Here is a 12,874-nt window from a genome sequence, read left to right on the forward strand (position 1 = left end):
TAAAACCAGTGAAAAAAGTAACGATATTTCTACTGCATGTGAGCTGCGTGCATGTGTGACGTACTTACCCTATACGTTGGCGTCTTCCTCTTAATTTCGTTGATCGCAACATCCACTCCCATGACACCAAGGACGAGCTGAGTCTGTGTAAAGACAACACAGACGGCAAAAGTTGAAATATTTGAACTCTGGTGGCGACTTCTATCTACCGTGGCAGCTGACGGCATTCAACGCCAGCCTCAACGGCATTCACCATCGTGCTCTCAATGAAAACAATGACATCTGGTTTGCCAACTACGGTCTACCTCGTACCATCTAAATGCAGCATTAGTGCATTCATCTTAAGAAGGCTAGGTGAGACAACTACATATCACAGTCGTAGTAGGTACATTTTTCCACAATAACGAAGTTATCTGCAAAGTTGGTGCTAGTAGTAAAAGACAAGTGTGATTTCAAATAAATCGTCAGGGTGTCACGCCCTGATCTGTTTGACCTGTCTCTGTGCTTGTCTCCACCCCCCACCAGGTGTCTCCCTCTCTCATTATCCCCTGTGTATTTATATCTGTGTTCTCTGTTTGTCTGTGGCCAGTTTGTTTTGTTCGTCTTGCCTACCAGTGGTTTTCCCCTTGCTCCTGTCTGTTCTAGTTCCTGGTTTCCCGGGATTGGCCATTCTGCCTGCCCTGAGACTGCCTGCCGTTCTGTACCTTTTGGACTCTGATCTGGATTACTGAACACTGCCTGCCCTTGACCTGTCGTTTTGCCTGCCCCCTGTTCTAGTAATAAACTTTTGTTAGGGTTTCAGAAGTATGAGCATCTGTACCTCTCTCACTGATCCTGTCATCACATTATCATTCAGCCTCTCACATTAAGAAGCAGAGGCTGCACACACACCCACACACACTCATACACTCACACTCACAGACACAGTGGAAGCACACACACAGCAAACGGGGCCTTTAGACTGACTGCTGAAAAGCTGTCCTCACCATCTGTGACTTATAACCATGTGTACCATCTGACTAATCTATATCTACACCCTGGAACTGAGTCAATTTGTCATAGCATCACTCTGTTTTTAAAGCCTGCGTGATTCAAGAGTCAATATTTTCTATTTGGTTTTAACAGTTGATTCAGTGGGAGCTAAGCAACAGATTGTACATCAAAAATCCAATCAAATGAACTTTTATTTGTCATATGCGCAAAAAAACAACTGGTGTAGACAACCGTAAAAATACAAATAAAATAGTAACAAGAGGAATAAAATAAATTACATGAGAATGGAGCTATATACAGCGAGTACCAGTACCAGATCAATGTGCAGAGGTATATACAGGGAGTACCAGTACCAGATCAATGTGGAGAGGTATATACAGCGAGTTACAGTACCAGATCAATGTGGAGCTATATACAGGGAGTACCAGTACCAGATCAATGTGCATAGGTATATACAGGGAGTACCAGTACCAGATCAATGTGCAGAGGTATATACAGGGAGTACCAGTACCAGATCAATGTGCAGAGGTATAAGGTATGAGGTATTTGAGGTAGATATGTACATGAAGGCAGGGTAAAGTGACTAGGCATCAGGATAGATAATAATAAGGTATTTGAGGTAGATATGTACATGAAGACAGGGTAAAGTGACTAGGCATCAGGATAGATAATAATAAGGTATTTGAGGTAGATATGTACATGAAGGCAGGGTAAAGTGACTAGGCATCAGGATAGATAATAATAAGGTATTTGAGGTAGATATGTACATGAAGGCAGGGTAAAGTGACTAGGCATCAGGATAGATAATAATAAGGTATTTGAGGTAGATATGTACATGAAGGCAGGGTAAAGTGACTAGGCATCAGGATAGATAATAATAAGGTATTTGAGGTGGATATGTACATGAAGACAGGGTAAAGTGACTAGGCATCAGGATAGATAATAATAAGGTATTTGAGGTAGATATGTACATGAAGACAGGGTAAAGTGACAAGATATCAGGATAGATAATAATAAGAGTAAAATAAAGAACAGAGCAGAGGCAGCAAATTATGTGTAAAAGTGTGTGTGTGTGTGAGTGTGCGTGTATGTGTGTAATGGGTATGTATGTGTGTTTGTATTGTGTCGGTCTGCATGTGTGTTATGTGTGTGTGCTTGTAGTGCACGTGTGTGGGTTTTGTGTGGGAGTGTCAATGTGGTGTCCCCCGTATTTGGTTTGTATATATGGTCTAGTGAGTGTGCGTAGGGTCAGTGCAAGATAGAGTTTGTGCAGATAGTTTGGGTACCATTAATTGACTATTTAGCAGTCTGGCACCGCCTGATATAGATGTCCTGGATGGCAGGGAGCTCGGCCACGTACTGGGCAGTCCACACCACCCTCTGTAGCACTTTGTGGTCCAGGGCTGTGCATTTGCCATACCAAGCGGTGATGCAGCCAGTCAAGATGCTCTTGATGGTGCAGCTGTAGAACTTCTTGAGGATCCGAGGGCCCATGCCAAATCTTTTCAGCCTCTTTAGGGGGCCGTGCCCTCTTCCCGACAGTGTGGGTGTGTGTGGACCATGTTAGGTCCTTAGTGATGTAGAAGAAACTTGAAGCTCGTGTCTCGCTCCACAACAGCCCTGTCAATGTGGATGGGAGCGTGCTGTCCTCTCCTTCTCCTATACTCCACAATCAGCTCCTTGGTCTTACTGACGTTGAAGGAGAGCTTGCTGTCCTGGCACCACACTGCTAAGTCCCTGACCTCTCTGTAGGCTGACTCAGCGCTGTCTGTGATCAGGCCTATCACCGTTGTGACGTCAGCAAACTTAATGATGGTGTTGGATTCATGCGTGGTCATGCAGTCGTGGGTAAACAGGGAGCACTGGAGGGGACTGAGCACACACCCCTGAGGGGCCCCCGTGTTGAGGGTCAGCATGGTGGAGGTGTTGTTGCCTACCCTCACCACCTGGGGCCGGCCCGTCAGGAAGTCCAGGATCCAGTTGCAGAGGGAGGGGTTCTGTCCCAGGGTCCGTAGCTTGGTGATGAGCTTGGAGGAGACTGTTAGTCTATGACCAGCATTCTCACATAGTTATTTCTCCTCATGTCCATGTGGGAGAGGGCAGTGTGAAGTGCAATTTAGATTGTGTTATCTGTGGATCTATTGGGGTGGTATGCGAAATGGAATGGGTCTAGTCTGTCTGGAATGATAGTGTTGATGTGTGTCATGACCAGACTTTCAAAGCACTTCTTAATTACAGATGTGAGTGCTACAGGGCTATAGTCATCTAGGCAGGTTACCTTGGAGCCCTTGGGAACAGGGACAATGGTGGTCAGCTTGAAACATGTTGGGATTACAGACTGGGAGAAGGATATATTGACAATGTCTGTGAAGACACTTGCCAGCTGGTCTGTACATGACTAGAGAACGCCCGCTGGTATTCCGTCTGGCCCGACGGCCTTGTTATTGTTAACCTGTTAAAACGTTTTGGCTCACATTAGCCACGGAGAGAGAGAGATCACACAGTCATCCGGAAAAACAGAGGCTTTCACGCAAGGCACAGTGTTATATTCCTCGAAGCGAGCATAAAAGACATTTAGTTCATTTGGGAGTTCTGCATCACTGGGCAACTCATGGTTGGGTTTCCCTTTGTAATCCGTTATTGTCTGCAAGCCCTGCCATATACGACGAGCGTCAGAGCCAGTGTAATAGGCTTCTACCTTCCTCCTATATTGTCCTTTCACATGTTTGATGTCTTGTCGGAGGTCGTAGTGGGTTTTCTTGTATGCGTCCTTGTCCGTGTCCCGTTCCTTGTAAGCGGTAGCTCTAACCTTTAGCCCCGTGCGGATATTGCCTGTAATCCATGTTTTTTTGGTTTGGATACTATCTTATAGTCACTGGGGGGGACAACATCGTTTATGAACTTGTTGATGAAGCCCGTGACTGTTGTGGGAAACTCCTCAATGCTATCGGATGAATCCCGCAACACATCCCAGTATGTACTAGCAAAACAGTCTTGTAGCGTCACATCTGCTTCATCTGACCACTTCCGTATTGAGTGCATCACTGGTACTTCCTGTTTGAGCATTTGTTTGTATACAGGAGAATAGAGCCGTGGTCAGATTTGCCAAAGGTAGGATGAGGGAGGGACTTGGAGTCTGGAGTTTCTTGCTTGTTTATGGCCCCATACAGTTCGTTGAGTGCCAGAGTGGCGCTGGCTTGGGACAGGGTGTAGACAGTTGTAATAATTATGGATGAGAACTCTCTTACCATGAGGTATTCTATATCAGGTGAACAAAAGCTTGAGATTTCCTTCACACTTGAAGCAGCACACCAGTTGTTATTTATGGAAGAAAAACACCCTCTACCTCCTTTTGACTTCTCTGAAGCCTCTGTACGATCCTGTCGTTGCACGGAGAATCCACTGAGTACTACGTGCATAGCGTCGTCATCCAGACACGTTTCAGCAAGACATGTAATATTGCAGCTTTTAAAGTCTATCTGATAGGAGACTCTCGAACAAAAATCATCCATCTTATTCTCCAGTGACTGGACAATTGCCAATAGAACAGAGAGGAGTGCCGTTCTGGTTTTCTCCTCGCCTCAATTTCACCAGGACTTCACCTCGTCTCCCGTTTCCACGCCTGCAGCGTTTTGCTAGCCCTTTGAACAAAGGAAAAGGGTCCGGTATGAACAGTGGAAAAGCTGAGTCGGAGTTGAAGTCGCATTTGAAGTCAAAATCGAGGTTAGTAACTGTCGATCTGATGTCCAGAAGTGCTTAGCGGTCATATGTGATAATAGTATGAACTTTCTGTACAAAAAAAGTTTTTAAAAAATATGATAAAAGTCACTATATAGCAAAGCTGGGTTGGAACCGAGGCAAGCCAAGCAAAGCTGAACTGGACTGGTTACACATGCAGCATAGTTGCAAAGCCGAGCTGGTCTGTGTCAGCCCTATAGTGTGAATCAGACATGAGTGGAAGGATATATCAGAGCTGCTGGGCCTGTTGCCACCTCAGGGGGTCAGTGTTGCCCTGCGGTCGTTCGGTCGCTGCACCAGGATGGGAGGGTGCCATGAGACATGACTGATGCTCAACATTAGGGAGTTACAGAGAAGGAAAGGGACTACATGTTGTAGTCAGGATTCCTGTTGTCTTACAATGGTGCAAACCCTGTTGCTCAAATGGGAAGTCTGTATCTAAGTTAGTACTGACGCAATATCGGTTTATGTATCGGGATCTGTTGACAGTGGTCCTCATAACCGCCCTGAGACCTTTTGAAGATGAACAGGGCAATAAATAAATGAAGTCTAGGAACTTGTTAATCAGTGTAAACCCTAATGCTGGTAATGTTCACCTGAGAGTTTGCGTCAGCGGTGAGGTTGAAGACCGGCATAGTCCCGGTGATGACCAGACCCAGACCCTGAACACACAAACAACATAGCAAAATCAACATCTTAGCACACAGGACTTCACAAGGTCCTGTTAGCATCTACATAACGTTTTGCCATCTAAAACATAGCTATGTTATGACTCAAAAGAGACGTTTGCAAGCTGAAGAGCTTGAAGTGTGGCTAGTACAAGGTAAAAACTGAAATGTAATGTAGCAGAGACATTGTGTTGCTAGTCATCAGTCTGTGTCTTACCAGAGCATCCTGGTAGACGTTGGTCCATTGGACCAGCTTGGCCTTGGGCCCAGCCAGCACCATGGGCCGACCCAGCACATCCAGGTACTCCTGAGACATGGAGAACATGGAGGAGAACACACACGTCAGAGCAATGACACACACACAGACACACACACAGACACACAGACACACACAGCATCTACTGCTTGATAGTGCTTGCCTTTCAGTGGGGGTTGCTAAAACAGTGAGCTGTAAGAGCATGTCACCCTTATTCAACGCAAAGCTATAAGACCCTGACAAGTCTTCTCCTCGTCATATTAACCGGTGGGCCAACAGTAGAAGCTGCCTAGTGCTGAGGAGCAGTAAAGCCTGCGGACGGTCTTCAGCCATTCAGAGTCGTTATTCGTCATTATGAATCAGCTATTAAAAACACAATAGGAGTGCCAGGGGGCACTTGGCACAAACAGGCCAATCTCCCACTGGCTCTCTGTGTTCAGCACGGCAGTGTGAAAACGCCTCTCTGTGTTGGAAAACAAGGGTTAAGGGTTAAACTCACGAGTGATTCAATGCCCCCTTTACATGATGGAATATTCCATCATAGCACTCAGACCTTAACCATAACCGTCTGTGTATACCTGTTTACCACACAAGCAGTGTCGCCCTGTGGGAACACAGTGTTGTTCCAATGTCGTGCCTTTGACCGTTTGTTATTCATTGGCTGAACACTGAGGTGCTGACAGGCGTCACCTATTCTATTATTAGCTCAGTAAAACTCCCGTTTAACGGGCCACAGGGAGATATTTCATCAAAATGATGACAGGCAGACCTTTTCACGGGATGTAGGGGACATTTTCCGCCTGACTAGAACAATCTAGCGAACATTAAAGTCAGCCAGCAGAAAGGCTGAGGAGGTCCGAGGGAACCAGAACCACACGTAGGTAGAGGCCAGAGTCCAAGGGCCCTCGCTAACAGTTCTGTGGGTTAATGTGTTGCTACAACCAGGGACAACTTCACGTGCCTCCAACAGGCCAACCAATTAGCATTTTGTCTGTTTAATGCAACTACACTGTGAAATACAGGCTACATCAGCTACATGCATGTGTAACTGACTACACTGTGAAGTACAGGCTACATCAGCTACATGTATGTGTAACTGACTACACTGTGAAACACAGGCTACATCACCTACATGTATGTGTAACTGACTACACTGTGAAATACAGGCTACATCAGCTACATGTATGTGTAACTGACTACACTGTGAAATACAGGCTACATCAGCTACATGTATGTGTAACTGACTACACTGTGAAATACAGGCTACATCAGCTACATGTATGTGTAACTGACTACACTGTGAAATACAGGCTACATCACCTACATGTATGTGTAACTGACTACACTGTGAAATACAGGCTATATTACCTACATGTATGTGTAACTGACTACACTGTGAAATACAGGCTACATCAGCTACATGTATGTGTAACTGACTACACTGTGAAATACAGGCTACATCAGCTACATGTATGTGTAACTGACTACACTGTGAAATACAGGCTACATCACCTACATGTATGTGTAACTGACTACACTGTGAAATACAGGCTATATTACCTACATGTATGTGTAACTGACTACACTGTGAAATACAGGCTACATCACCTACATGTATGTGTAACTGACTACACTGTGAAATACAGGCTACATTACCTACATGTATGTGTAACTGACTACACTGTGAAATACAGGCTACATCAGCTACATGTATGTGTAACTGACTACACTGTGAAATATAGGCTACATTAGCTACATGTATGTGTAACTGACTACACCGTGAAATACAGGCTACATCACCTACATGTATGTATAACTGACTACACTGTGAAATACAGGCTACATCACCTACATGTATGTGTAACTGACTACACTGTGAAATACAGGCTACATCAGCTACATGTATGTGTAACTGACTACACTGTGAAATACAGGCTACATCAGCTACATGTATGTGTAACTGACTACACTGTGAAATACAGGCTACATCACCTACATGTATGTGTAACTGACTACACTGTGAAATACAGGCTACATCACCTACATGTATGTGTAACTGACTACACTGTGAAATACAGGCTACATTAGCTACATGTATGTGTAACTGACTACACTGTGAAATACAGGCTACATCAGCTACATGTATGTGTAACTGACTACACTGTGAAATACAGGCTACATCAGCTACATGTATGTGTAACTGACTACACTGTGAAATACAGGCTACATCAGCTACATGTATGTGTAACTGACTACACTGTGAAATACAGGCTACATCAGCTACATGTATGTGTAACTGACTACACTGTGAAATACAGGCTACATCACCTACATGTATGTGTAACTGACTACACTGTGAAATACAGGCTACATTAGCTACATGTATGTGTAACTGACTACACTGTGAAATACAGGCTACATCACCTACATGTATGTGTAACTGACTACACTGTGAAATACAGGCTACATCAGCTACATGTATGTGTAACTGACTACACTGTGAAATACAGGCTACATCAGCTACATGTATGTGTAACTGACTACACTGTGAAATACAGGCTACATCACCTACATGTATGTGTAACTGACTACACTGTGAAATACAGGCTACATCAGCTACATGTATGTGTAACTGACTACACTGTGAAATACAGGCTACATCACCTACATGTATGTGTAAACATGCTGCAGTCCCATGTCCCATGTTTCATGAGCTGAAATAAAAGATCCCTGAATTTTTTTATACGCACAAAAAGCCTATTTCTCTTAACTGTTGTGCACAAATGTGTTTAAGTCCCTGTTAGTGATCATTCCTTCTTTGCCAAGATAATCCATCCACCTGACAGGTGTGACATATCAAGAAGCTGATTGAACAGCATGACTGTTACACAGGTGCACCTTGTGCTGGGGGACAATAAAAGGCCACTCTAACATGTGCAGTTTTGTCGCACAACACAATGCCACAGATGTCTCAAGTGTTGTGGGAGCATGCAATTGACACGCTGACTGGAGGAATGTCCAACCGAGCTGGTACTAGATCATTTAATGTTAATTTCTCTACCATAAGCCGCCTCCAATGTCGTTTTAGAAAATTTGGCAGTACGTCCAACCAGCCTCACAACAGCAGACCACATGTATGGTGTCGTGTGCGTGTTAGTAATCTATACCAAGGCAGCCCTATAACTTGTTATAATGCAACATTATATGATGGGGATTTCTACAATGTGTAGTGCAGCCCAGGTGCGTCTAGTGCTCCTACATGAACCAGTCCTGTTGCACACCTGCTGTAGGAAACCTATTAGAATAAGTGGCAGTTCTCAGAATATAATTATGCCAGAGTTAATGGAACAGCTGACAGTCTATTCAGGGGCCCTGATCGCTCTGTGGGGCTGGGGGAGGAGGAGGGGTAGGAAGGGGGAACGAGGTGCATAGAGCCCCCCAGCAACTCACTCAATTTCTACAGCTGGAATGAGGTTATCCCAAGGGACTATGGGACCAGGTAGTGCCTGGAGCAGAGTGGAGGTCGGCGAAGGAGGGTGGAGGGGCCACGGGTGTGTGGGGCAGAGGAGCCAGAGGTGTGTGCGTGTTTGTTTGTGCATGTGCGTGTGTGTGTGTGTGTGTGGTAATGCAGTTGGGGGACTAGAGAAGGGGTGGATTAGGCAGCACAGCAGGTCTGCGCTAACTAAGACCTGCTAGAGGACAGAGGAGAGCTTTAATCACTCTCTCTCTCTCTCCCTGTTACTTTCTCTCTTTCCGAGCCTCCTCGTGTCCTCGTGGAATGGTACATTTCAAGGCCTCATCTGCAATCTGCACAGTTGTCCTCAAAGAGAGTAACAAACTCAAAGTTAAGTAGAAAACACACCCTAAACAAAGATACAGCATCCCGATGTGTTCAGGATTCACACGAGTGTAAATAGTCATGCATGGATACACATATTACACACACTGGAGGATATCTGACCTGCGTGTTAATTCTGATGGCGCCAATGGATGGAATCTCGTAGTAGAATCCTGAAGAACAAAGTGAGAGAATTTGTTCGGTCAATCCACAACGGTAACCAGCAACATGCAACTGCCCTATTGTAATGTGCGTTGTAAAGGTAACGCTCTCAGTGTCGGCATCTTAAAGACCATAGGATGAAGTAACACAAACAGCCCAGCGAAGTGCAATCATCTCAAGCGAGCAGGGCACGTGTAGTGCTATCCTTTCAAAATGACTCCTCAGCAGAATGCTGATTGTTCTCTACGGGGGAGAAACTCCATTTAGTAACCCATTACTTGTGTTGGTTATGTAATTATGTCACTTGGTGTGAAACGCTCTGTGTGTGTTTGTGTGAGTGTGTGTACTGTGTGACTGATTGGCACTAGGGTGCTATGGGGAAGCAGGATGGGGGGCCATTGGCCTCCAGTCTTATCGCCATTGTACTGCAGGATGTAAATGTCATGTGATCGAGGGTCTCACTGAGGATGCTGCGGCTGAGCCTCAATGCAGAGCAGAGCCGGGCTGCTGATTAGTGATGGAGGAGAGGAGAGCCACTCTCTCACTCTGGGTCAATAACTGCTGCCGTTCCCCAAGTTATTAAAGCTGAGTGTTTATACAAAGAGCCGCGTAACGGAGACAACACACTTGGAATGTTAAGAGGCGGGAACGGCTGTCGGTTTTTTTGTAATTTTTTGGGGGAAACAAATTGCGTTCTCGCAAAATAGTGCCTGTGAAATATATTACAGAATCTCTGGTGCCGAGTACATTTCTGTAAAGTTACAGGGAAAATGTATTCAAATGACAGTATTATTAAGCCGGCCACCAGGATAATGCTGTAATCACGGTAGCATCCACAGAAGCGCACGCCCACAAACTATGACTGTGCTCAGAACAGTAGCTCCTTCGCTTGCTTTGTGCTATTGTGTGACGCCTCCAGTTGTAGGACACGACACAAGGAGCGACGAAGGAAACCGACGTAGAAGCGAATGAGCATGGACTGGGGATCCATGTGTGTTTAAGTGTGTGAAGGTGAGAAGGTTTGGCTCTACATGTCATTATAGGGTGTCTCTGGATAGCACAATGAGGTACGACTATATTTAAACGGACGGCTCCATAGAGGAGAGGACGTCAATAACCATTGTCTTAGGTCGGCATTGGCTTTGGTGCCACGCTAATGGTTAGAGTGAGTGGCACGCTGGCACAGAGGAGTAATCCTGGACTTCCCACATGCCGCCTGCCTGACTGAGAGATGGTGGCCATCGTTATCAACACACAGCCAGGCTCCACACGATAATTCATTACAACATGCGGGGAGGGAGGTACTTCTGAAGCACTCTGACGGCTCTGCAGGAAATAAATGAGTCAGCCTTCGATAGGAGGCATGCTGCTTGTGACAGGAAGAAGGGAACGCTAAGTGTATAAGAGAAATGTTGAGACACTGAGAAACCCAACAACAGAGGGGATAAAGAGGGAGAGAGCAAGGAGAGAGAGAGAGAGACGTTTTTGTTCCAGAAAGAGTGAAAAAAAAAGAGTTTAACCGAGAGAGCAGAAAAGTGGAATTCGGCATTGGTTATAGTGCAGAGCGGGCTGAGTGTCATGAGGTCATGAGGGCCGATGGTCAAGGAGGAAAGCTCAGTCATCTGGGTCGGGGAGAGTTGGGCATTTCGACTGGAGTTTGGTTACATCATTACACCATTATAATCACATATTTTCTCGTTTCTCTTTGCTGGACTTGGGTAACGCTGAGATTGTACAGGTAAATCAGTCCATGTCCATACAGTTTATAGACACACCCTCTTACTCACCTTTGTTGGCACAAGCTATCCACTGCAAAGGTGTGACATCATAGTTGTGCTGCCCGACTGAAAAGGTAAATACTCGGATCTGAGAGAAGAGGGGATAGTGAGCGGAGAGGGTGAAAAACTGGACATTACTCTCGTACAGCGAGAACGTATGACGGCGGAAGCATTTCAAGCCAGGGCGTGAGCGAGGACGAGGAAGAAAAACGGTAGGAGAGGGAGATGGAACGACAGAGAGAGAGAGAGAGGAAAGAGAGTGAGTGTGGGCATGTGTTGGCTGTAATTTCCTGGGCTCTGGTGATAAAGTGGCTAATTAGTCAGCAGGTCAGAGCTGTTAACACCTGCAGCAAGACAAGAAAAGAGACAGAGAAACAGAGAGAGAGAGAGAGAGAGAGAGATGACAGGGATGGAAAGTAATGCCAATGAGGAAGAAAGGAGGAAACACACACCAAAAGGCTAGATCTATTATGTCCAAGGATGGAAGTGTTGGAATCATTAAGATTCTCACCCCCCCCCCCCCCAAAAAAAAAATGACACCTGCTGTTGAGAAACATGGTATTTATTTCATAAGGACAAAGGGATGAGAGGGAGATGGGAGACCACAGGCTGGTTTATCATCTCAGGGACTGATTCATTGGCAGACTTGGATTGATGAATAGATCCTTGGTTAATTGGGGACAGGACTCACGGTTTTGTTGGGCCAGTTGTACTTCTCAAAGATGTCCTGGGCACGATCCTCTCCTCCATCTGTAAACATCATTATCATCTTATTGCAGCCCGCCCTCGGGGCGCCGGTATCCTGTGGAACAGAGAGAGAGAAGAAGAGGGAGATAGCGAGGGAGAGGCAGAAAGCGGGATAGAGAGAGATACAGAGAGAGATACAGAGAGAGAGAGAGAGAGAGGGTGATTAGTGAGAGAGTGATTAGCGAGAGAGGGGGAAGAGACCGTCAAGGAACGGAAGAGGACATCAGACGACATGATAAAGACATGACAAAGACACGATAAAGACACGATTCAGTATAGCCTCTCCTTCCAGGAAATCACTGAAAATGGCGGCTTGGTTCTTCACAGGGGAGAAGAGTGCTTGAGGAAAGGACAAGCCTGTCTTCCAGTTCGCCTTTGAACAGCTGTAGATTCTCTTTTCTAATATGCTAGGTAACCTGCATGTACAGTACACAATACATCCACATATCTGGGATTGAAGTGTACATATCTCTGTGTGTAGGGTAATGTATCCCGTGCGTGCAGATTGGTGAATGTGTTCAGTGGCCAGTGGCATTCTACTGTGATATGGATTGGGTTATAGGCATAACCCCCTCTTTCCCCCTCATCCGTCTCCTCCACCAGGCTGCCTATCTGACCGTTCAAATCGATATGCAGGCCAGCGGCACGTCACTCTGACAAGATTCTAATAAAGATACATAATATTACCACAATT

At 45.5% G+C, this 12,874-nt stretch overlaps 1 protein-coding gene across 4 annotated transcripts in view; it reads right to left on the reverse strand.

The window, feature by feature from the left end:
- Positions 1–12,874, reverse strand: part of LOC110527806 (voltage-dependent calcium channel subunit alpha-2/delta-2) — a 294,926-nt gene that overhangs the window by 22,028 nt on the left and 260,024 nt on the right. For all 4 annotated transcript variants that reach the window (XM_036983281.1, XM_036983283.1, XM_036983280.1 and 1 more), the window contains 6 exons: positions 12,125–12,235; positions 11,443–11,521; positions 9,617–9,666; positions 5,617–5,706; positions 5,328–5,393; positions 69–143 (listed from right to left, as the gene is read on the reverse strand). In XM_036983281.1, coding sequence (XP_036839176.1) covers positions 69–143; positions 5,328–5,393; positions 5,617–5,706; positions 9,617–9,666; positions 11,443–11,521; positions 12,125–12,235 — 471 coding nt within the window. The remainder of the gene's footprint in view (positions 1–68; positions 144–5,327; positions 5,394–5,616; positions 5,707–9,616; positions 9,667–11,442; positions 11,522–12,124; positions 12,236–12,874) is intronic.

Source organism: Oncorhynchus mykiss, chromosome 7, assembly GCF_013265735.2.
Source record: "Oncorhynchus mykiss isolate Arlee chromosome 7, USDA_OmykA_1.1, whole genome shotgun sequence".
Taxonomy (NCBI): domain Eukaryota; kingdom Metazoa; phylum Chordata; class Actinopteri; order Salmoniformes; family Salmonidae; genus Oncorhynchus; species Oncorhynchus mykiss.